General features: G+C 43.9%; 1 protein-coding gene across 1 annotated transcript in view; it reads right to left on the bottom strand.

Annotated features, from left to right (window-relative positions):
* Nucleotides 1–4,470: 4,470 nt before the first annotated feature.
* The window catches only part of KPNA1 (karyopherin subunit alpha 1), a 31,447-nt gene continuing 10,416 nt past the window's right edge, over nucleotides 4,471–25,501 (bottom strand). The window contains exons 2-14 of the mRNA XM_082206097.1: nucleotides 19,972–20,105; nucleotides 18,754–18,861; nucleotides 17,549–17,648; nucleotides 16,188–16,282; nucleotides 14,595–14,726; nucleotides 13,667–13,755; nucleotides 12,799–12,898; nucleotides 12,316–12,479; nucleotides 11,910–11,988; nucleotides 9,379–9,504; nucleotides 8,701–8,828; nucleotides 7,988–8,166; nucleotides 4,471–7,415 (exon numbers count right to left, since the gene is read on the bottom strand). Coding sequence (XP_082062223.1) covers nucleotides 7,228–7,415; nucleotides 7,988–8,166; nucleotides 8,701–8,828; nucleotides 9,379–9,504; nucleotides 11,910–11,988; nucleotides 12,316–12,479; nucleotides 12,799–12,898; nucleotides 13,667–13,755; nucleotides 14,595–14,726; nucleotides 16,188–16,282; nucleotides 17,549–17,648; nucleotides 18,754–18,861; nucleotides 19,972–20,100 — 1,617 coding nt within the window. The 5' untranslated portion in view covers nucleotides 20,101–20,105 and the 3' untranslated portion in view covers nucleotides 4,471–7,227. The remainder of the gene's footprint in view (nucleotides 7,416–7,987; nucleotides 8,167–8,700; nucleotides 8,829–9,378; nucleotides 9,505–11,909; nucleotides 11,989–12,315; nucleotides 12,480–12,798; nucleotides 12,899–13,666; nucleotides 13,756–14,594; nucleotides 14,727–16,187; nucleotides 16,283–17,548; nucleotides 17,649–18,753; nucleotides 18,862–19,971; nucleotides 20,106–25,501) is intronic.

Raw genomic sequence — 25,501 nt, 5'->3', positions numbered from 1 at the left:
ATACACGGTAGTAGCACAGATATCTTAATGGTATGTGACCTAACGCTTTGAAACAGCAGTAATGGAATGTAGACGCTACCGCTTGCTCTCATATCATCTACCAGCCGTGAATGTTTTGGGATGCTAATATCTGTAATAATTCTGGTTTTCTGTTCTGTTGATATCATCCTAAAACCTTCGATTCTAAACTTCATAATCTCTGGCATCTTCATTATTTCAGGATATAACTGGCACATGTGATTCAGCTCCAGTGCAGAACAAGTGCTCAGAACATAAAACTCATACACTGAAGTTGACATGGCGCCCAATTCAAAAGTCTTTGATAAACACAGGGAAGTTCGGAGGTCAGAAAGTCTGGCTATGCATGAATAGAGAAGCCTTTGCCCTGAGGATCATGCACTCTAAATCCAACACAGAGGATAGCACTAAAAGGAGATACTATTCAGGACTTCAATCCTACACCCACTTACATGGGTGTGATACCCTAATGGCTTCAAGGAAGTATTCACAATTTTGGGGATAAAATGGGGGTCTGTGGAACCCACAGGAAAATTGGCAAGGGTCCTTGGAACACTTTCCTAACACTACTCTCTGGGATTAGTTGCTGATGTAGGAACAGAAACACAATAAAAGTGTGTTCCTGGTACTTAGCAATCTCCCTAAAATTGGCAACAAAAGCTGCAGAAAATTACTTATACAGTCATACCTTGATTCTCAAATATAATTGGTTCCAGAATTCCATTCGACTTCTGAAAACGTTCGAAAACCAAGGCGTGGCTTCCAGTTGGCTGCAGGACCTTCCTGCACTCAATTGGAAGCAGTGTTGGGACGTTCAGCTTCCAAAAGACGTTCACAAACCTGAACACTCACTTCTGGGGTTGCGGCGTTCGGGAGCCAAAATGTACGAGCACCAAAGCATTTGAGAACCAAGGTATGACTGTACTCACCCAGGGCTTGATCAGTCGGAATAAGGCCAGTTCCAGAAACCAGGCTTAGACCCAGACTGAAATGGGCCTAGATAATCAGCATCATCCACGATTACCTCCAGTTGCTCTGCCATTACCCTCTTGACCAATAACGGGGCATTTGCAACTTGTCAGTCACCATCTGGTCCAGGTTTGACTTCTTTAAGAAATAGGTGCACTGATGCCTCTAAGAGCAACAGAGTCCACAAAACAATGCTAGGCATAAGATGCCACAGCCGTTGCATTAAGATCATTCCAAAGACAAGTGTCTTCATCCTCGAAAGTGCTGCCCAAACATGTCAAAGTGGGACGTGGATAGATCCTCCAGGGTCAGCAGCGGCCATATGGCTACTTGATGCAATGGGAGGCAGCGCAGGATGACCCTGCAGTGCTCACCACCATATGGTAGGTGCAATTATGCACTCAAACCAGTTTTCATTATACCAGTATAGGTAAATAATTCCATGTAGGTAAGAAACAGCTACAGCAAAGATGTAGCAGAAACCACTCTTTCAGTTTGGGTCTACTTAGCCTTGCCATCATGCACAGGTAAAGGGACCCCTGACCGTTAGGTCCAGTCGCGGACGACTCTGGGATTGCAGCGCTCATCTCGCTTTACTGGCCAAGGGAGCTTCCGGGTCATGTGGCCAGCATGACTAAGCCGCTTCTGGCGAACCAGAGCAGCGCATGGAAACACCATTTACCTTCCTGCCAGAGCAGTACCTATTTATCTACTTGCATTTTGACGAGCTTTCAAACTGCTAGGTTGGCAGGAGCAGGGACCGAGCAACGGGAGCTCACCCTGTCGTGGGATTCCGACCTTCTGATCAGCAAGTCCTAGGCTCTGTGGTTTAGTCCACAGCGCCACCCGCGTCCCTTGCATACTAGTGCTCAAATTACACAGGCTTTCTGTTGTTGAAAAGTTGTGATATGATTTGGCAAAAACAGAGACGCCAAGGGAAGGGGTTATGGATCATTAGTGGCCCCTCACCCGTCTTTCCCCCATAAAGCACTGTGCATAGAAGCACACGCAGCATAGAACTGTAGAGTTGGAAGGGGCCACAAAGGTCGTCTAGTCCAACCCCCTGCCAAGCAGGAAACGTTTGCCCAGTGTGGGGTGTGAATCCACAATCTTGAGATCAAGGCCAAGTAAAAGTGGGGTTGTATGGAGTGTAGGTTGTAAAAAGCACAATTTGTTATGCTGCCCATCACTGCTGATCACAAGGCATGCCTTGGTCTGTAATCTACTAGCTTTGTGGAGCTTGAGTCAACATGAGATGACCTTTAACCAGCAGGGTTTTAAAAAAATAATTGAATAAATTATGTAATTCAGGAGGTCTCTTATCTCTCCTCCCCCCCCATCCCCCACCTACTGGTTGTCAAAAAAATCTACTGATGCCTTATGCAGACAACATGATCCTCATTCCATTTTCCCAATGATTATTATTGTTCTTAGCATTTGTTTGCTGTTTCATGCAAAAAAAAGGGGGTGTCTCCAAGCAACTTAAAATGATAAAACAGAAACAGGTAAAATTAATTAGAAACCACATTGAGAAAAGAAACATAATACACGAAGATTCTTAAAAGTGCTCATCCAGCGACACAAATGTACCTCCCTCCCTTGTCCCCATCACAGGATAGGCTAAAATAGCACACAAATGTTTTTCCTGAAGTGTAGGTAATCCAGATACTTTATGAAATATTAATTGTGCAATGTAGAAATGTTTTTTAATTGTGCGTTTTTGGTCTCATTTTATCTTGCACACTGCTCTGATGGCTTGTGATTTATAAATAATCTGATCAGTAATTTATAAATATGTAAAATAAAAAGGGCGAGGAGGGGAGAATGATCCATCACACCTGTGTAATATTTACCTTAGTGTTACATTGAATACAATCTTTTTTCAAGAGAGAGATGTTATTCCACTGGTGGATCAGGACTGGACACCAACTTCATTTGGGGTGCACTATTGCCACTACAGGAATGTTTTATAGAAAAGCCTTGAGCCACTAATCGCTCATTAACCCACTTGATAAAGAGTTCTTCTGAAGATAAAAATGGTAGGGGAGAACTCCATGCATTGAATAACCATGTAAGATGCATAGAATTCAAATTAAAAAAGGCCCACTTCCTAGGGCAGAGGGTGTTACTCTCAGTAGTTGCCTGTTATTTTCAAGGGCAATATATCTGAACTCACCTGGTTTATATAGGAGAAAGTAATGGCATACAGTCCAGGCATGGTCAAACTTGGCCCTCCAGCTGTTTTGGGACTGCAACTCCCATCATCCCTAGCTAACAGGCCCAGTGTTCAGGGATGATGGGAACTGTAGTCCAAAAACAGCTGGAGGGCCAAGTTTGGCCACGCCTGGCATACACTCAGGGGGGTTATGGGGGCTCCTGCTAATTGAAGCCTCTGCAAGCAAGGGCAGGTTTTTCTCAACTGAACCCCCAGCTCCAACCCAATGACTTTGTCCTGTAGAACTCCATGGCATTTTGGGAACATGCTCATATGGAGATCCATTTGCTCAGTCTATACCGTATCGCTGGCTTTTGTTACAAGGCAAACAGTCCACTTTTGGGGTTACAAAATTATCTCATCTGTAGCCTTTCAGAGTACAGTAGTTTGGCTTGGGCATAATGTATACCATATCCCATTTTTCTGGGTACCAAGAAGTTCCTTGAACACTGCGGGGTATGTCATACTACTATTGAGAGACTTTTAACTTCTCTAAGAAGAATGCCATGATCTCTGAATATACAAATTCAGTTCTTGATAGAGCCTAGAAATAGTTTTCATACTAATTCAGGTGTCTTGGGCTACATGTATACAGAATTGCTACCCAAAGCACATGGCTAAATGTACATATTTCAAAATATGTATCTTTAAATAATATATTCCTCCCCCTACCTTTTGTGGCCTGCCCCCCCAGTAAACAGGACATAATCCTCTCATGTTATTATTAGACACCCTATAGCTTTGGGAAATGATTTATAGATTATGGTATGGACCCTAAATGCTTCCTTCAATCAAATCACATTTGAATGAGGGTGCCGTCTCCCTTAAACCCAATATGCAACAATGGGGGGGGGGTCTCTCGGCCAGGGGCATTCAATACACCAGCTTTGGGCTAGTAGAGACAGAAGGCACAATCTCTGCCAGGTTCATATCCATCTCCTTCCTGCCCTTGACCCCCCCCCCAGCAAAAAATGCAGGCAGTGTTCTGCTCGTCCAGGTCAGCAGCAGGTCAACACTGAAATAATATTTAAGTGTTAGTGCAAGCCTTCAAAGGTTTAGGAAGTGTGGTTTGACGCTTCAACTCATTGTCCAGAACTTTTACGCAGCCACCTCCATCTCAAAGAGTTGACCCAACTTCCACATACCTGCCGCCTCTCAACTTTGGATTGTATATTCCGATTTGCGTATGTACATCACCACACCGGCTAACAGAAAGAAGCACCACATTAGCCCTACTTTTAAAAATGAAAGAAAAAGACAGCACTCCATTTCACTTCTATGTATTTATGGTTTAATTCACTCCTTTAAAGAGAGAATTCATTATTTCCTAGCGGGAACACCAATGCACCACGTTCTCACTAGCTTGGGAGAAAAACCTTCGGTGTGAGAAAGATATAGGATGTGTGTAAATATACATATATACATACACATTAGCACACACATTGGAGGAGTGTGCCTGTGCATATATACTCTAGGTAAGCACACACATATACACACTGTCAGTGTTTGCGCATGTGAGACATTTCTGCACCACATGCACCCTTCACTGAAATTGGCTTACAAAATATGCAGCTTGCTGCCCCCCGAAAAACTATCAATTAAAGTACATGATTTGAAACAAATCTTATAGAAATGACATGTCATCAGTAATTTACACTTTAAAAAACTCAGCCACAAAAAAAAATCTGGAAGCTGAAACGAGATTGCTATTCATCAGAGCTGCTACCTCCCTTAAAGAAACATGGTTTACTATGGGATATAAAGGCAACATTGAGGTTGCTATAAAGATTAGCCACCTAATTTAAAGAACAAACCAACCAGACGGTACTTCATTTTTTGCCCACAAGACACCCCATGAAACTACTCTTCTCACACCTCGCTTACACACCTTTCTTGTACATTGTTTGCTTCCTGTTCACTGCGGAGTCTTTCTCCCATCTGCAGTTTTGGTGCCTTCCCCCCCCTTTTTAAACATCAGTCCAGTCAATCCTGCTGGATTTGGTTACATGATGATCCCACGAGGCCAAATCAGAGAGAGGCCACAGATTGCTTCTCTCATAGCAGGGGGCCAACTTTTTTTGCCTAGTTTTAAATTTCCCCCGGAACAATAACCAAAATGGGAAATAAGTTTATTGCAAAACACATGCCCGCCCCCCCCCATCTCAGCCCAGCCCTAATTTTAAAGTTACAAACAACTGAAGTTGAAATGGTAACCTAAAGATGCTTCTTCATAAAGCAGCACAAAACTAAAGGAAGTTAACTTAAGAGGGTGGAGGCTGATGAAGAAAGGAGATAACGGGCGGCTGCAAGAGCTCCCATCCTAAAAGCACAGACATAGATACAAAGTGTTCAGGAGAAGGGTCAGTCACAGAGAAGAACACTGATGAGACCATACCTCCTAATAGGTTGACAAACTAGGTTTCGTTGCAGGCGATGTCAGTTTTCTTCCGTTAATTATAACATGAAGAATCTTGTCAAACCAATTCTGACAACAGAATTTATTATGTATTCACAATGTTTGTAATGGAAGGTCAAGTCCTGGAAAGTCAAACTGACTCAAGGTGCCGCCCGGTCAGGGAACAGGGTGCAAGCGTCCCGCAAGATCCATGCATTCACAAGAGAGTGAACAACACTGCTGATCATGGCTGATGCCAAGTTAAATTAAGACTATGCTGTCGGAGTCGGCTGGCCTTGGACTAGGTGAAGAGGTTCAAAACAATTGGCGTTCATATCCAATGTCTTCAGTCCGAGCGTATCGGAGAGCCACCATCTTGGTGCTAGTCAAGAGCGCATTCTACGGACACACAGAGACGGCACGACAACACCCCTGGTTGTTGCAGGAAGCTGATGTGATGGCGTTTGGCCAGAGATCAGCTGTACTAAGGATTAAATGAGCGGTGTCAGTCAAGAATATTAGATGATTTCAGAACTTAGGTTTCATTAGTCATAAGAGCGTTCTATGTGCCTTTAAGTGAAGTTTATAGAATCCAGGTGTCCCTTTCTGGCCTGACTTAGAAGCTACAGTCCACGTAAGCAGAGGTGGCCCAGGGAGCCAGTTATCTTCTTTGCTTCAATATTTTAGCATATCAAGAATTTACAACAGAATGTGATTTACAGACAGCCCTGTTCAACCAAGACGTTTACAAAAACTCAAGCGTGGATTTCTCAGCAGGAACCATGTTAATGAGGACCACTTTCGAAACTTGAAAGGGATTTCAGTCTGAATGTAGAGGGAGCCAATTGATGCTGTGGCAGATGGACAGGAACAGTTCCTCTATCCCTGACAGGATTTCGGACATCTTCAAAAGAGCCCTGGCTGCCCCACGGGAGGTACAGAGAAATGGGCTCCGTTCCTCATGCAGACAGAAGAGAACAAACCCCATGCGGTCGGAATGGCAGCATAGGAATCCTGCCTGCTGTCAACTGTTCATTGTTCCAAGAACCTGGAGCAGCTCATTCACTGGCGGCTGTAAGTGCAGGGAACAGAGAGCTCCTTCCTGTATCTCTGTGCATCATATATGTATATAGATAGCATACATACATATATATAGATTAACAGAAGCCCAAGCTGCCACACACAGAACCACCACCATTCAAAATTCTGTGTGAGCCTCAAATGAGACAGGCACTCAAGGACTGCCTGGAAAGGAAGAGTCTCTCGAATCCTCTTTGTCGATAGCAAGAACACTGCAACACACACACAGACACACAAAGGAAACTCCACCCTTGTTTTAGAATCTAGGATTACACCACTTTAGTGTGTACTTCATTGGGGAAAACTGACATCTTTGCAGAAGTGCCCAAGCTCTGGAGAGATGGGCACAGCAGCTAGGGTAAGCCCTTACCGAAGTGGCGTCCTACAACAAAGAGCCAAATGTTTTCCAGTTGTGTTTGTAAGGAAGCGTGTGTGCAAAGCAAGCAAATGTGCTCACACGGGTTTATGGAAAACAGGACCACTCTGTGGGCGACTCAGAGCTCTACAATAGGGCTGGATGGGCAAGTGCAACGCAGTGCACAGGAGCGCCTCACAGCTGGAAACCTTCCATGGGAGCCTCGCACTGCTGGAAGATGTACTGCTGCTGGCCAAGATCGACTTGGGGGGCAATGCTGCTATCTTCCTCCTCCGTCCCAAAGTAGTGCTCAATCAGATCAAAGGCCTTCTGGTAGATTTCTTGGTTCTCGTGACTCTGCAGGAATTCAATCTTATCCAGGCCTGCAAGAAAAATACACAGAGCCCCTCAGTTCTTGAGCATGAAGGTATACCCGAAGTGCTTCATCTTTGTCAACGATGGAGAACCTCTGGCTCTCCAGATGTTGGTGGATTCCCCATCACCCCGTATCATTTGCCATGCTGGTTGGGGCTGACGGTAGCTAGAGTCTCCAAACACCTGGAGGGCCACAGGTTCCCTATATGTGCATGTTGCTGAGAAGGCGGTGGGGCAAAGAGGGAGCGAGATACACAGACCAGGCTATCTGAGCTGTAGCTTCAATTAAAAACCAGGAGACTCCGCTGAGACCCCACAAAGATTCTAAAGGCAGAAGTTTCCATTGCTACTGGAGCTATCCCATCCCACAACTGCCTCTTCATTACTTCAGACTTTGCAGGTGCTGCTTAGGTAATGATGTGGTATAGAAATATTAAAATGCGCCCCCCCCCCGACACCGAAAGAGTACAATTTTGCTTGGAAAGTCTTCCATTTACTTTGAGGTCATAATGAACCATGAGAAACGAGGCAAAAGCTGGATAGTCTAATAGGGATGTCGCCCACCAGCACATCCCCTTACCGTAGGCTTCCTCAATGAGTGCACAGTATGGGTTAATGCCAGTGCCACTTCGCCTGGCTTCTTGCTCCCCCAGTCTCAGGATGTTTTCCAGCCCATTAAGAGCCACCTGCACAATCTTCGAGTCCATGACCGTCAGGAGGTCACAGAGGGGTTTGATGCAGCCAAGTTCTACCAGGTACCTGAAAACCACAATGGAGTGAGAATCAAGACAACGAGAGGATTCGGCTTGGCAAAGTGGCAGCACCACTTCTGGCACCTTGGTTAAGTCACCGTCAAAAGCACAAACAGCTTTGAAAGGTATGATGGAAATGGCTCGAGCCAAGAGGTGCTGGTTGTATGTTAGGAAGTGTTCTTGAGAGAGAGGAAGAGCGTTCCGTTCACCCATCTCCAGTGGATAACACTCAGTGGTATGAAGAATCTGGGCAGTTCTTCTAGAAAGTGAAGCCTTAGAAGAGGCTGGCCAAAATAGTGTAGCCTGGAGTGGGGAAATCTCCAGATATTGCTGGACTACCACTGCATAAACTCTGGCCATTAGCTATGCTGACCAGAGGTTCCCCACTCCTGACAGAGATATGAGAAAACATGTGCGAATAGAGCAGGCATCTTTTGGTCAAGGGGGATGAGGAGGGCAGGAGAAAAGAGAAACTTTGCAGCACCAGCTCTCAACCTTTCCACCGCGAAGATCTTTCTTTGGAAACCTTGCTGGCACTTACTTGATCTGCTCAGCAGAGCCTCCAGATGTTGCATTAGTAATAGCCCAAGCGGCTTCTTTTCTTGTCCGGAACTCGGCAGTTTGCAATATACTTATCAGGGCTGGGAAAATGTTGGCATCTATGACAGTCTGAAAAATAAACAAGGTCTTAATAGCAGATTTAAAAATCGGGATTATTTGCTTCAACACAGTAATGTGACACAGAGTGCTACAATGAGGGGGGAAAGTATTTGATCCCCTGCTAAATTTATCTGAGAACACAGCCGGTTACGTCTCGTGTGTTTATTGAGGATGCTTTACGTGACCATAGGTTTGTTTGTTGTTTAGACCAAAAAACCGGCTTGAGTCCAGCAGAAAGGGGGATGGCGCAGGTTACTCTAATCATGGAAATCTGGATTCAACAGTGGTTTTTGTTTGCTTGTTTTGTTTTGTATTCAACAGTATTGAGCATCCATCTCCAACTGGTCTAATATTTTGTGGGGGGAGGAGTAGAGTTATTCTCCTGCTCTCCTGACATTTTCCAGTTCTGATCTTGAATTTATAAAAGTCTGCTGAAAATGCCAAACGAGATACAAGCAAGAGCGTGCAATATTCTGCCAAAGTCTGCATGGACAGCAATAGATCTAAGAATCTGATTTTGTGTTGGCAAGTGAACCTCTGAGCCAGCCAGCTTCATTACCTGAATCTGCGCTCTGTTTCCAGCTGTGATGTTTGATATTGTCCAACATGCTTCCTTTTTTATTGATTCTTTAGGACTGCTAAGCAAGTGTAGTAAACTCTGCAGAGCCGAACAATTCAATATTACCTGGGAAAGGGAAAGAAAGAGATTGATTTTAGACTGCATCCAAAAGATGGATCTAAAAAATCCATGCACACTTACCTTAAGCAAACATGAGGAAGGCATAATAAAGAGATTTTCCCCCCTTATCTAAAATCAAAAGAATATGCTGAGAAAAAGCAGAAAGCTCAAGGAAGTAAAGGGGAGAATAAGATAGCAGTAGGTCTGCCTGAAGATAAAATCAAGTGGGAAGAAACGAAAAGAACGAAAGAGGCAGAAAAGGCAACATAAAGGCCTTTTCCATGCACAGAAAGTACTGTCAATGACAGGAGCAGATACTGAGCAGGGCATGAGAGTTTGAAGAACTTGACGGAGAAGACAGGTGCACTCAATACCTTTCTCGTCTCAGATTTAGTAGAAAGTAAGCTGTCACTGATGAGGCAGATATTCTAAGTAATGTAAGTATTAATAATGTTAAAGACTGCATAGGTAGGCATTTTCATGTTAACGAATCTAACCAATGAACCTAGATGTCTCACACTCTAACCCTGTAAATATAAGATGAGCAAGAAAGTAAATGTGAAAGAATGGAAAATATTATTTTGAAAGCTTAAATTTCTCCCGCAATGAAGTGGCAGGCTTTGCCAAAGAAGAGCAAGGAGGGGTTGTTTATCATTAGACTTTATGTAACAAGTCTCACAAGACTTGCTCTTGCAGCCCATGAAGGATACAAAGGGTGGGTATTGCCACTGTACAGCAGGTGCACAACTGACTGGAGCAAAGGACAGGAAGAAAGGATTCTGGAGAACATTACAAATATGTGTTTACAAATGCAGGTGCAAGAGATGCAAAGAAAGTCTACTCAAAATATCAGAGACCACCATGCTCAAAAGATAGGTTTACAATCTAACACTGAGCAAGGGTGCATGCTCAAACTTGACTTGAAAACTCCAAGATTCTGAACTGAAATAAGAAAGTTGAGTAGCACAAATAGTGCTTGGTTCCTAGGCACTAAAAAAATAATAATCAGTGAAAAGGATATGCACAGATACCCTATAGCCAACAAGCTCAGACAGTGTTTCCCAAACTGTGGGTCCTGGCACTTTTCCTGAGCAGATTCCAGAAAGAAAGTCTCCCTGCCACAACTAGGTGAACAGCACACTATCACTGGGAGCACCACTGAAGAGACGGACTCCTTCCCTTCCTGTCATGCTGAATTTCTATTCGGCTACATAGTGCCTATTTATACACCTATATTAGAATCATCATCATTTTACTCACTATATTGATATGCTCACGTTTTCTGTTGCAGGGGAGGAAGGTCAGGCTCAAAAAAGTGGAGTTAGCATATAGTTGGCTCTGACTACAAACATTTTGAGAAGCATGATACTAAAGAATGCCACGAGCAATTATGTATGTCTCAAAGATTTAGCCGTATCCTAGAGAGTTGGAACTAGCAACCACAGGAATGAGTATTTCAAGGAGAGCGCAGGCCAAGGACACCAGGAGTAAGGCCAATGTGGCTTTCTGAACACAGGATTTCAAGGCACAAAACCTCAAGGAGGTTTAAGGGGGGGAAAGGGTTGAATCCAACGAAGTCATTGCATGGGCAGAAAGAGTTCTATTTGCACAATAGAACTTCTCCTCCTCCAACCCCCATACCTGCTCCAGAGTGTTGGGAGTGAGGAGATTTCACCCCTCCCATTCCAAGAATCTGCTGATGTTCTCTGCTGATTCTCCAGAGAGGAGGGGGGCAGTTTCTGCTCACTACTTATTTCTCTCCAGCCTCACATCAAAGAGAGAGACTGAGTGTTAGAGAGAGAGAGTGTTATCTCAGTATAGATAAGGTTGCTGCTAAGAGCAGCTGCAGACACTCAGTGCAGTTCAGCTTCTTCATTTAGCTCTGTATATAGTTTGTATGATAGTTGTAGATAGAATAAAAGTAGTTATTCTACAGAGCTGTTCTCCGAGTGGTTTATGCTCTGCTGTACTCTGCTGTGCAACGACTGTCTTCGGAAGTGAATCTGGTGCTCACAACTCTGAGTTGTGAGTCCCCAGCACTTTGACCTGTTGCTGTGCAGAAGGTGGTCTCTGGAAGTGCTACCCCAGCTCGCCTGGCCCAGAGCGTGGCTGAAGTGGATGAGTCCAGTCGGTGGCACTGGCTCAAGGGTGATGCTGACAGGGAGAACCCCCAGGAAAGATTTGGAGGGGAATGTGTGAGGTGCACAGAGGGTGGAGAGGAAGGAAAAGTCCCATTGCATGAGCAGAAGCTCTTCTGCTTGTGCAACATTTTCATTGGATATAACCCACAATACATGTTCAACTCTATGAAGCCTCTTAAGGCTGAGGACTGAAAGAAAGAGATTTACTCCTATTCAGTTACTGTGAAAACTGGAATCAGTAAATGTTGTTGCCGTGAGCAGTGTCTATACCTGGGTCTGGATATCATCCCCTGTAACAATGTTCCCAACGGCTCGCAAAGCAGGAGATACCACTTTGTAGTCGTTATGCCTAGAAAAGGGAAAAAAAGAAAGGCTTCAGTTTAACAGAGTCAAATGTTATTTGTTTCACAGTCACGTCTTCAACTGTTGTGTCTTGCTGCCAGGATGCAAGGCCACTGTGTTCTATTTATTTCTTTGTTTCTTTAAGTAATAGGGACATAATAACCACTGTTCCTGCAATGTGGTTCAAAACAGGTAGCCCCCCAAATAATGTATTTACACCTGCACTTTCAGCAAGAAATAAAAGCCAAGGCCAACCTGACATGACGGCAAGTAAAAGGACATCATTTAATAGACTTGCTTGATTAAATAAATTTGCTTGATCTCAAGTCCTTACATCAGGAGTTCCACAAGTCTCCTACATACTCCTGCATCAATCACAGCCTGGATTTTATCATTGGGTCCATCAGACAAGTATGAGAGGGCCCAACACGCGTCTGCTAGGACATCTGTGTCGTTGACAAAGAGCAGCCATGACAGCACACTCAGACAGGGGGAGACCTACAAAGGAACGAGAGGGGTGAAAAATCAATGGAATAAGCATGCCTGTCATCACAATTACTACTATGCGCAGATCTTTTTCAACAAAGGACCTAAACCAGTGTTTCTCAAACTTGGCCCCCCAGCTGTGGTTGGACTATAACTCCCATCATCCCATCTGGAAGCATACATGACAGCAAACAATTTTTTTTTTAAACGAGATGAGAACTTTGTTTCCTTAAAAGCCTCCAGATATTTAAGAAGGCTGCTCCAGAAAGGAATGTTGTGAACTCCTTTTCTTATCCACAAAAGGCAATGCTTTTCAGACTTTATTTCCTACCTTAGCAAAGTCTGGGGGAGGATTCTTTCCTCTGCAAAGATTAGAGAGTGCCCACACGGCATTCCGAGTCATGGTGAGACGATTCTGTTTGGAAAGCAATCTGAAAATACAAAAAAGGGAAAAAGTATTGCAACAGAAAGCTTATGAGAAGAAGAGGACACTGAACACAAACTACCGGGTATCTGCTTTCTAACTTGAAATCATGCTTATAAAAGAAAACCCTGTTAAATTCCCATAGTTACAGTGGCACCTCGATTTCTGTTTTGAGTTTTGAGTTTTCGAACATTTTGGAACTCAAACGGTCTTCCAGAATGGATTATGTTCAAAAACCGAGGTACTACTGTATTTTTTATTCCCCAGAAGTTCAGGAGGAAATGTCATGCTTTCACAGAATGACATGGGGGGGGGGCAGAGAGTAAAACTTGCTGCTAATGAGGGAAGATATGGAGGTCGGTGTAAGAAATGCAAGTATAGCAACACCTCCTATGCGCACAATCCTATGTTTACTCAGAAGTAAGTCCCTAAAATTCAGTTGGGCTTACTCCTATGTTAGTGGAATTAGGATTCCAGCCTAAGCTTACCTTTTGCTTGTAGGGCTGGCCAAATGATGAAATATTTTCTCCTCTCTATGCATCCTTCCCAACAGACCACATTAAAGCAATAAATATCAACTACAAAGTTATCTAGGTAGAGTCAGACAATAAGTGTCTCTAATAGTTTGCACATGACACCAAATTCTTCTGTGCTAATACTGTAGTGCTCATCTGCATGAGCACATGCACACAGACACACACAAAACCACTCCGGTCAGGGTTATTCTATTGGGCACTGCTGGCAAATAAACCTGAACACCATCTAGAAAACTTACTGCAATAGAGGGGGTAAGATGTTGCAGTCCAGCACGTAATCTCTACACATAGTACTGTCCCCTGCAATATTGCCAAGGGCCCAAACAGCCTGAGAAAGAAGACAGGATACTGTTAGATCAACTTTTCTGAGAGTGCAACCCTCCCTTGTCCTGTATCTCAGCACCAATAATTATCTTAACGTCATATTCATATATGAGCCAGCCTGACTGCTCCCACCTATCAGTATTGAGCCAAGTCACACCTTGCTAGATAAGTTGAGTTGTTTGAACATGAGGCAATAGGAATCAATGAGGTTCTAAAGAGTTACTGTTTCCCTTTATTTATGTATTTAAATAGTTTATATACTAGAATCAGAAGTGTGCACCCACCAAAAATTACACCCAGAAACACATAATACCAACACACTGCCTTCTGCTCAGCTCCCCCTTCCCTTGGGATCCATGAAAATCAGTTAAGGAATGGAGGCATTATTTTAACCCCACAGGGATGAAAACCAGGCCCTCCACACGCCTCCCCTGATCCAGGCTGATCAGCCAGGAGGGCTGATCTGAATTCCCCAAGACGCTGCTCTAGGCAGAGAGGTTTACACCTCCCCTCCTGCTGCGCTGTGATCAGAAGGATGAGCACGCAAACACAGATCAGCTGGAAAGTGGCAAGCAATTTTCTTCCTGATTGCAGTGCACGGGGAAAAACTCAGAATACACCCAGGATTTTGTGAAGAGGATGAAAAGAACCCATCCCTCTTGCCCGGATTAAGTCCATGGGCCAAAGGTTCTGCATCTCGCAAGTTAAGACTTTTGTTTGCCATCTTTTTAAACCAGATGAGCGTCAGCAGCTGGAGGACTTGAAACTAGGAATAGGAGGAGAAAGAGTGGCATGCGCTATATGCAGCAGCCTCTATGCTATCTTGCCTTTAGAGACACTAACCTGTTCTTGCACATCTTCAAATTCTGAGCTGAGGAGCTCTATGAAGATAGGAACAGCTCCTGCTTGGATCACAATCCGAGTCTGAAGGGAATTTCCGGAGGCAATGTTAGTCAGCACCCAGGCAGCTTCAAACTGGAACAGGAGAGAGAGAGAGAGGAAGCCATTCTTCAGCAGCGGTTTGTCTATGACACGATGCTTGAACCAGAAATCTGCACTAATTTGGGGTAGTTGCCATGCCATGCACTTGGTCAGAGGTGGCAACAAGCGCAAGTCATCTAGCAGACACTTTAATCAGCTTTTCTCCCACATCCTGCTCATCTGCTTTCTATGTAAAACACAATTCTGCAAATAATATTGCATTATCAGACAGATATGCTGCAATGAGCATTCATTAAAAAGTGTGTGCAGAAGAAAAGTGTATGCCTCTAACAGGAAGGCTACTGTGAGAACAGAATGCTGGACTAGTGGCCTATGTTCTTAATACAGGGTGTATAGGTAACAGCAGAGTCAAATGTGTACCTATTTTTCTCCTGATATCACAAACCGAAGAGCTTTGTTGGGACATAATTTGAAGGGATCATATCCCAAATTGCTTCAACATAAAAAAAAAAATTCCCTGGACTTTTTTTTAAAAAAGTAAACTAAATGCAAAGAAACACGACAGCTAACCTTGAAGACACTTAAAGTTACTTTCACTGGGCACATTGTATAAAGGCAACTCAAACTGATGTAAAATGATGGCTGAGAGAGACCTGGAATTTGATTCTTGCCTCTTTCATGAGCTCACTGTTTAAGCCTTAGGCAAGTCACTCTCAGCCATTTGTAATATCATCACCACTCCCTCTAACTGTGACCTCAAGGTAGAGAGTGCCAACAGAAATGGGCCAAACTGGATCCACTTAGAAATGAGAGGGAGGTATTAGCACAGACCGGGAAACTCCTGAAGTTCACAGACGTACAAAAAGCTCTTTTAAAAAATACAAACCCAGGTCAAAAAAACACTGCATAACAACCCAATGAAGGCAAACTGTGCCCAGTAGCCAAAGAATGTTAGGGTTTTTTTGTGGGGGAAGCAAAAAGTCTTGCACAGAGGAAACAGGTCCCTGAGCAGATGTTATTATTCCCACTTGTTCACTCCAATGGTCAACTGTGAGACAACTGGAGCCCAAAGAGAGCACATCCCCCCTTAAAAAGAAACAAAAAACAGCCCAGTGAGGGCAGGGGATGCTCAGTGGCCTGCAGGAGCCCCAGGAGTGTCTACTGGAAAAGAGAAATGGAAAACCAGGAGTTGGGAGAAGGAGTGAATAGACTTTCCTGACCTTCTTATAGTCAAAAAATATCATGGAAGGAGGCACTGCTGGCACTCAGACCTATAAAGGCTGAAGATAAGTCTATAGCAGGCCATCTTCTCCTCGATGGAATTTCAAGGATATTTTCTAATTAACTCCCAAGGTTAAATCGAATGAGTCCTTTAGGATGGACAGCATTTATTGCAAGAACCCCACAGGCCTTTACTTAAGAAAATCCCACCTCTTTTTTTCCCTTTAATTATCAAAGTCTATTCTATAAAATTGAGGAACAGAACACACATACCTGTAAAGTGCAGTTTTCTTTCCGTTTGAGGAACTCTACAAACCTGGGCACCACTCCTGGTGTACTGATGACCTCATCTATAGGAGGATTCGGTTCTATTGAAAGCACAAAGATACCAGAGTAGGTTTTTCCACCCTTTTAAGTGAAGCTATGTGCTTGCACAAGAAACAGATAATATCAGTTGTCCAAGGCATTCAGTTTATTACTTTACATGCAATCTTCTACACCCTCCATTCTTATACTTGGGTCTTTCATGCCTGCAATGTGACATTTCCCATTTAGAAACAGGTAACAGCCATTTATTGTTTTATTAATTTAACTGATACCCTAGGACCTGTCCCATAAGAACTGCTGCCCCACTTAAGTGTTCCAAAACCACAGGTCCCAAAGTTTAATGACAAGATTAGGTAAAGGTAAAGAACCGCTGGACGGTTAAGTCCAGTCAAAGGCGACTATGGGGTTGTGGCGCTCATCTTGCTTTCAGGCCGAGGGAGCCAGCCTTTGTCCACAGACAGCTTCCCGGGTCATGACGAAACTGCTTCTGGCACAATGGAACACCGTGACGGAAACCAGAGCACGGAAACGCCGTTTACCTTCCCATCGAAGCAGTACCTATTTATTTACTTGCACTGGCATGTTTTCAAACTGCTAGGTTGGCAGGAGCTGGGACGGAGCAATGGGAGCTCACACGGTCGCAGGGATTTGAACCGCCGACCTTCTGATCGGCAAGCCCAATGGGCTCAGTGAAACCACAGTGCCACCTGCTGCCTAATGACAAGATTAGAAGCACCTCTATCCCTAAAACCCTTACATAAGAAAGGAGAACTGGGGAATGAGGTTGTAGCACAGGCACTGCCTGTCTAACATCAGTTTTGAGTGGCTCCACCATAACATCCCTCTTCTAATAACATCCTGGATCCAAGACTGCACAGGGAGAGGAGGGCAGCTGCTCAGTGGCTGCAGTCTCCATGCTGAGGTCAGCAGGAAGGCAGTGGCGGGTTGATTATTTGTATATAACCCCACCTGTTCTACCTTTGCGCACAGTGATGCCCAAACAACGAACAAGACGAAATATGACATAAAACACAAAAGGGTACATAAAACAAGCAGGTCAACAACACAGAATAAAATAGCCAACTGCCAATAGTCAAAGCAGTTCCAGCTCTCCCAACCATGCCCTGGCTCCACTCGTCCCCCTGACCCCAGCGCTTGGGGGGTGTTGGCTGGTTGTGAATGCAACTGGTGAGGAAAGGACCAACAGGGGATTCATGGGGTTACAGAAAAGTTAGTGGCAAGCATGCATATTGGGATACAAACAGGAACAGAAGCTGAGCTTTTTCATAACTACCTCTAGCACTCACCTTTTGAGAGTAGTTTTCGGAATTTCTGGGTAGCTGAGAGCTGCTGTTCTGGGCTATTGGAGAAAATCATCTCAGTCATATCAGATGTGATCACTGCACTCTGCAATGACAAAGGAAAAATATTGTCACTTTTGCCTCAAATTTAAGGGCAAATACTTCTCAGTGTGTTACTATAAAGAAGAAATGCAATGAAGGCAACTCCAAGTGCAAATGCAGAAGGGAGTAAGAGTATCTAAAATACAATTTCCTGTTTAAAATCCAGCCGGAAAAGTTCCTTCTCAAAACTACCACTGAAAACAGGAGCAGGAGATAGCGTGGCAGGGGCAAATGGTTAAAGCAGCTCCCCCCATGGCGAGGTCCTGATTTGATCCCCCCCACATCAGCTATTTAACAAAAACCACCTTTGTAATCCCTAATTATGTCATATACCTAGCCCAGTTCCAAATTTATCAAAGGTATCTATGTATTCACATTGCAAAGTAAGAAACTGAGTCTGGCTGGCACTAAAAAGCCCTAAGAACTGACTTTTTGCATCGTTATTATTTTTTTTTCATACCTACTGGTCTGCAAACTGCTTGAAGGAAGTGGAAAAGAGGTATATAATTAAGATAGCACCATTTGTTACTGGATGGGTTGAGCAATCCAAACACCCCTTACTCCAGACCAGGGGCTAGAATGAGTGGAAGTGACTGCCAGCCCAGCTTTCCTGGCTAAGCTGGCCTCCCAAGAGTCACCAGTGCTGACCTCCTGCTTCTGCCTGCCAAATATGCCAGGAGGACACTGGCAGGATCCCTGCCAACAGGGGTGAACAGAGAGCCCTGAAACACTGGATCCTAAGCTGGTTCCAATGCCATCATGTGATGGCGTGGTGCCCAACCTGGGCCTGAAAACTGCCAAAGATTCGCTTTCTACCCTGGCCCTCATGAGCAACAAGGCTGTGTTTGTGGCAATGGCCCCACTGCTCTGCAAAGTCCCACAGGCAGGGGCAAAGTCTAGATTGCTCCCTTAACAAGACTTTTACAGGGCACTTTCAGTGGCAGAGTGCAGCAACCGCTGCAAAATATACACAAGTTAGGCATGTCCAAGCGATCGTAGATGAACCGCTTTCCAGGGAAGTGTGTTTTGAGATTGCAGCCTTACAAATCACAGTTGGCACTACAGGAAAAGCAAACTGAATGGAGTTGTCAAGTCTTTGCTCCACTTACAGAAGTCATTTCCATGTTATTCATTTGGGTTTCATGGAAGCCGCCATCTGACATAACTTCCTCTTCCGCTTCTTCATCAGCTGTAGCAACATTTCTGCGTTTAAACAACTGGAGAGAGATATGCAGAGAAATTACAGAGTTACAACTAACACTGTTTATATGCTGAGAGAATATAACCAAAGATAGTGATTTATTAAACACTATATAGAAATCATAAAGTGGGGCCACAGATCAGTGAATTCCTGGTCTCCCATGTCCCAATCCGACACGCTACATCACACAATGTCAGAGTAAAACACTCTTGTGGGGAAGGTCCACACATCATCTTCTTTCAGCTGTGGCGAGCTAGGCTGCAAAATAAGGCTGTAGTAGATGCTGTTTTGCCAACCACACAGCGTTCAGCATGGTATGAATTCAGAGAAATGATAGTCTAGACACTCTTGTGCTCAGATAATAGTGAGCAAAGGAGAGCTGGTGCCCAAAATATCGCTGGCTTGAGGAGCGGAAATGATGACACACTGGGAGATCTTTATGTACATCCAAGGAAGACAGCTTCCATCAGCCTCTGTGTTTTGTCTCTGTTGGAGCTGCTAGACTGGTCTGACAGGGTAGCCTCCTTTGGGATAGTCTTACTACAGCAGAAGTCAGTCAGTTCATCAATGAGCTCATGCAGGTTCCACAGTGGCCTTGCCATGCTCAGTCTATACAGAAATGTGTGAAACAAGGCACAGAGGCAGGAGGCAGGGAGTATAAACATGAGAATCCTGAAGGCTACATCAGAGGCAGAAGCAAGATGGTGGCTGGTGTTCAAGAATGAATCATAGCAAGACTTGATGAAACTTGCTGTTTAAATTTATTATTAATTGATGTCATTACTTTCTATAGTTGTTTTATGATTACAAAGTAATGCTGTATGCTTAAGTAGGGTATGTTTTATCCAGGGAAACACGTGCTTTTTATTCAAATGTAGGTTTATCAAGCTAAATGTTGTCCAATCACAAAAATAAGAACAGGTATGAATTCCTCACACACAAAAACGTATTTTTAAGACCCCTCACTGAATAAATTTGCAAAAGTAAATTTGCAAAAATTATGTTTCACGCTCTAAAATGGTATGCCCTACTCCCCCGCCCATCCAAAGTTGGGTGACACCCAAGCCAAGAGATCCTGCAACTGAATATGGGATTTCTAATTTTCATTGCCTATGGAGGAGCGTACCTGCTCCTCTCGCTTCTGCTTCCGTAGCTGGAGGCCCTCTTCCTCCCGCCGGCGGCGCATTTCATCAGGATTCAGAGACTTGTTTTTATAGCTCTTCAGTCGGAAGTTCTCTTTTCCTGAAGTTGTCATGATTTCTAAACAGCAATGTAATTAGAAAGAAAATATGGGTCAAAGGAGCATTTTCTGTTCTGTTCTTTTGTTCAGTTGAATTTTTTATTGACTTTAGCAATGCCAATAGATTTCTTTCCAACCCTACAAGAGGTATAACATGTTAAAGGCAGGTATCAAGAGAGTAACTCTACCCCTAGCTCAGCAAATTTACTTGGCTATGATGAACAGCAGATTAAAATAATAATTCTGATGAAGATATAATCTCAAAGTGTGGTGTCAAACATACAGGGATAAAGGCAGAAGATCTGCACTTGGGTCAATTCTTCTGCGGAACTCTTTATTAAGCCCCCTTAAGTACCCCAACAGTGTTTTTAGGGAATTTCCTAATTCCTGGCCAGAGTAACCTCAAAGAGGCAAAAATTTAATATTCTTCCTGCAACATTTATTTGAATAAGTATGGTAGAGGGAAGGTTGGAAAAGTGTTTGTTCCTATGCAAGTGCTTCCAAGCATTTGAAGGTAGCAAGCAGTGGAGAAAAAACAACTTTATAGCTTTTGTAGGAGTAAGAGTGAATATAGATGTCAGATTAAGTGTCAGTTCTGGCTCCCCTTGAAGCCCACATGGCTTCAGCAGAAAGTCTTTGCTCTACTGGCATAGAACCTATCCCCAAATAACAAACAAGACAGCAAAAATTCTGTGCAGTATTTTAGCTCATATTTGCCCTAATCTGTGTAGTCACTTAAGTCCAGTACTTCTGGTCCCACTGATTTAATAGCCCTGGTTGAAATTATTTTTACACCCAGTTATGAGCAAACATGAGACATGTAAATGGAATTAAGTTAAACTGAGATCATGTTATTGTGGTTAAGATGGCAGATTAACAGTGTTAGGCTTTTCCCACATCATGAATTTCATTTATAGAGGGTTCTTGTAAGTCACTCCTACCACCACTCACAGAGCAGTATGACCCAGACATAGAGAGCAGTCAATCAGCTGCAAAGGAAGGAGGCAGATCTTGCCTTTCCTGGCAATCATCTCTTTTCGACTCCACCCCTGCCTGCCCCAATGCGCACTGCAATGCATCATTCCATTCTCAGAGGAACATGCTCTGCAGGCAGCAAGGGGGAAATTTCATTTCCAGGAGAAGCAGACGCCAGTTTCAAATGAGAGCTAAATATTCTCACTGTTGCAATATTCATCGACCCTTACTTACTTACACACACACACACACACACACACACACACACACACACACAGTTTGTGGCATCAAGGGAACGGAACACACAAGGTATGTGTGTGAACTTTGGGTTACAAGGAACAAAAAGCATACCACCCATTTAGATCAGCCACATGGTTTGCTTTCTGTAGACCTAAACAACCTCAATAGTGTGTGCAACACTATGGGGACTCTTTTTCCAATTAAGGGCTTTTGACTCATGGGAAAAGTCAACGGGAGCTGCTTTCAATGGAGGGCAGTGCTTGCAGCATTCCAGGACTAAATACCGCTTCCTTTCTCTGTGCCACCCCACTCCTCTCCCCCCCACACTCTGGGTGGTACTCTTTTACTCAGAGTAGACCTAGTTAAATTAATTAGCCACGTTCATTTGTTTAAATGGCTCTACGCTGAGTAGGACTTAGTTGATGCCATACCATCTCTGCATGAGGCATGAATCAGGGCCCCAAGAAACCTGGTCAAGGATTACACCTGGCTTGCAGCCCACAGGTAACCAGGTAACGTGAGAGACAACCCTTATTTATATATAAATTGAAGGTATTATCAAAGAATTATATAAAACCAAAAAGCAGAGGCAGAAATAAATCACACACTTTAAAAATTTCATAAAGCTCCAAGCTGCACTTAATATGAAAGCAACACGAGTTACAACTGTGTCACAAGTTGTCCATGTGTTATTGTGGTGTGCAAAAGTCCTTCATCCACATCTAAGGGGCTCAGCTTTGGAGACAAGTCGTTTTGAGATAGCTCAAAAGACACAAACATGCTGGACTCAAATGTGTTCTGATCCATCATGAATGCAGCTGCTCTTATCCTCCCCTTCACTATGCAAACCCAGTTGAAAAAATCTCTAGATGTCAGGCTACGTGGCGTGTGGTACCCTCAGCTGAAGCAGGAGGGTACAAAAGGGAAGATGTACTGTGCATTCCAATGCTTTCCCTACATACCCGTTCCATAAAATGGCAATGTTACATTTGCTGCTATATCTCTTAGTTGAAGAGACTGAGACATTATCAAGTTCAAGAGAAACATGCTCAAAGAATTGCCAGGGAAGTCTAAAATCATCATAATTAGTTTCAAAAAATAAGATTTCAAAAATGGAAGGAGATTTAAAATAAGGAAACTAAAAGGGAGAGTCAGAAGGGTAAAATATGTTCAGAAAATCTAGAGGTTGTCTTAAACATTATCTTAGGAGTTGATTACATAGCCAAGTCTAAGACGATACCAACATGTTTCAATAGCACCACTAGGGAAACTCTTGTTTTTAAAGGCAAGAATGCTTCCTTTAAAAATGCAGAAGTCTTGTCCAAATGGGAATTTAAAAAGAAAAGCAGAGACTCTGGAAAAACCAATATAAACTGATAAGGCACAGGAGGAATTTGTGCAAGTTGCTATAAAGCTGGTAAGAACAGATAATAAACTTTTCTCAAAATAACTCAGAAGGAGGCTAGCAAGAGTGAAAAGGAACATTAAGTGACAAAGGAACCGAACTATTACTGAAGGAGGACAAAGAAATGAAGTGAATTCACTGCAGAAAATATTGGGACAGATTCTCACACCTGAATCACTGGTCAGAAGCAGTGAATCTTCTCAGACAGAGGTGATAAAGGATGTGCTTCAGAACTAATTGACAAGAAAGGAAAGGAAAAGAAGAACTAATTGACAACTTAAAATCAATGAGGCTGCATCGTTCTGGTAGTGCCTGAATACAAGACCACCTGGGAATTCTACATACACCCATCACATTGAGTTCCATGATGGGAGAAATGGGAGATATAAATATACCTATACAGTCAAAGCAGACAAACTACATGAATTTAGCGGAAGCTGTCCTGTTTGTTTATATTTAATAAATTTCTATACCACCCTTCATCTGAGGGTCACAAGGCAGTTTACAATATAAAAACAGAAAAAAATACTTAACATAGTAACAAACAAAAGGAATAACGCCCCCTCCTATTATTCCTTCTCTCAGAAGAGAAAAAAGAGCAATCATTAATAAGGGGTATTCTTATTATTATTCCCCCCCAGCCCGCAACAGCTTTTCATGGCTGCTGTGAATGGTGAGTCTTCATTGGGTTCCTTGGCAGGGGCTTCCCCAAGGCTGCTTCTTCCTATTTTTCCCCCAGTCCTTCAGCAAAATTCGGATTCCTCTGAACCTGCTGAAACCTTTCCCCTTGTGTGTGGATGGTACCATTTTGCTTACATAAGGACTAGCATCAAGAGAACAGTTTGGTATTACAGTGGTACCTCGGGTTAAGTACTTAATTCGTTCCGGAGGTCCGTTCTTAACCTGAAACTGTTCTTAACCTGAAGCATCACTTTAGCTAATGGGGCCTCGTGTTGCTGCTGCGCCGCCGGAGCACAATTTCTGTTCTCATCCTGACGCAAAGTTCTTAACCCAAGGTACTATTTCTGGGTTAGCGGAGTCTGTAATCTGAAGCGTATGTAACCTGAAGTGTATGTAACCTGAGGTACCACTGTAGAACATAGAAGCAGGACCTCGCAACAAAATGCCATAGCGTATTAACACTGAATATAGTGTAGAGAGCTGCTATAAGCTACCCTGCCTCAGCACAGTTCTCCATCCCTTGATAGGTGTATAACCGTGAGCTACACTGCAGGGTTTTTGGGTCCTGCTCTCCAAGCCTAACCTGCAGCGTGGGGGGAAAGGCAATGGATAACACTGCAGCACAGCTTTAAATTACTATTTCAGCTTCAGCCCAAACTTCAATAAGGGGTTTAATAACGTCTGGACAACACTGCAGCATTGCTGCAATGCCTGAGCTGCAGTATTCAGTGTGAGCTACACTGCAGGTCTATCACGAGCCACTCTCTTCTAGCAACAGCCCTTGCAATTTGGGGAGAATGGATTGCATCTCCTTTGAATTTTGCATTGGCATTAGCGGCCATTTTTAAAGCATGTTTCACACCAAGAATTTGGAAACAGTAAGAACTCCCCCCACCCCTGTGCGTGTGTGTGCTGTTGGTGGACACATGCGATCCATCCCAGCTACTTTACAATCTTGGATTTCTCCACTGAGGTATATGGGCAGCTCTCCTCAAAAACAGCTTCTCAGTGTGAACCTGGAAGGGACCCATCCAGACACTTCTTTATTTATTCCCTTTGTATTGAGATTGAATCCTGACAAGACAGAAGTACTGTTTCTGGGGGACAGGGGGCAGGCAGGTGTGGGGGATTCCCTGGTCCTGAATGGGGTAACCGTGCCCCTGAAGGACCAGGTGCGCAGCCTGGGAGTCATTTTGGACTCACAGCTATCCATGGAGGCACAGGTTAAATCCGTGTCCAGGGCAGCTGTGTACCAGCTCCATCTGGTACGTAGGCTGAGACCCTACCTGCCCGCGGACTGCCTCGCCAGAGTGGTGCATGTTCTGGTTATCTCCCGCTTGGACTACTGCAATGCGCTCTACCTGGGGCTACCTTTGAAGGTGACCCGGAAACTACAACTAATCCAGAATGCAGCAGCCAGACTGGTGACTGGGAACGGCCGCCGAGACCATATAACACCGGTCTTGAAAGACCTACATTGGCTCCCAGTACGTTTCCGAGCACAATTCAAAGTGTTGGTGCTGACCTTTAAAGCCCTAAACGGCCTCGGTCCAGTATACCTGAAGGAGCGTCTCCACCTCCATCGTTCTACCCGGACACTGAGGTCCAGCACCGAGGGCCTTCTGGCGGTTCCCTCACTGCGAGAAGCCAAGTTACAGGGAACCAGGCAGAGGGCCTTCTCGGTAGTGGCGCCCTCCCTGTGGAATACCCTCCCACCAGATGTCAAAGAGAACAACAACTACCAGACTTTTAGAAGACATCTCAAGGCAGCCTTGTTTAGGGAAGCTTTTAATGTTTGATGTATCATAGTATTTTAATATTCTTTTGGAAGCCGCCCAGAGTGGCTGGGGAAACCCAGCCAGATGGGCGGGGTATAAATAATAAATTATTATTATTATTATTATTATTATTATTATTATTATTATTATTATTATTATTAATGTTCCTGTCCTCCAGCCCCAGTTGCACTGCTCCCTTCCCTCCGCCCAGCCTGCTAGCAGTTTCCCCCTCTTAGCCTTCTGCGACTCTGAGTTATTACAGGCTGCTTTGGAGGGTGGTGTGTGTGTCTCCCCCATTCTGGTTTCTGCCCTGCCTCCAGATATTCTTGAGCTTCTG

This window comes from Podarcis vaucheri, assembly GCF_965113315.1.
Source record: "Podarcis vaucheri genome assembly, chromosome: 17".
NCBI classification, from domain to species: Eukaryota; Metazoa; Chordata; class Lepidosauria; order Squamata; family Lacertidae; genus Podarcis; species Podarcis vaucheri.
Note: the sequence above shows the minus strand (reverse complement) of the source record. Positions and strands in the feature narration are given on the sequence as shown.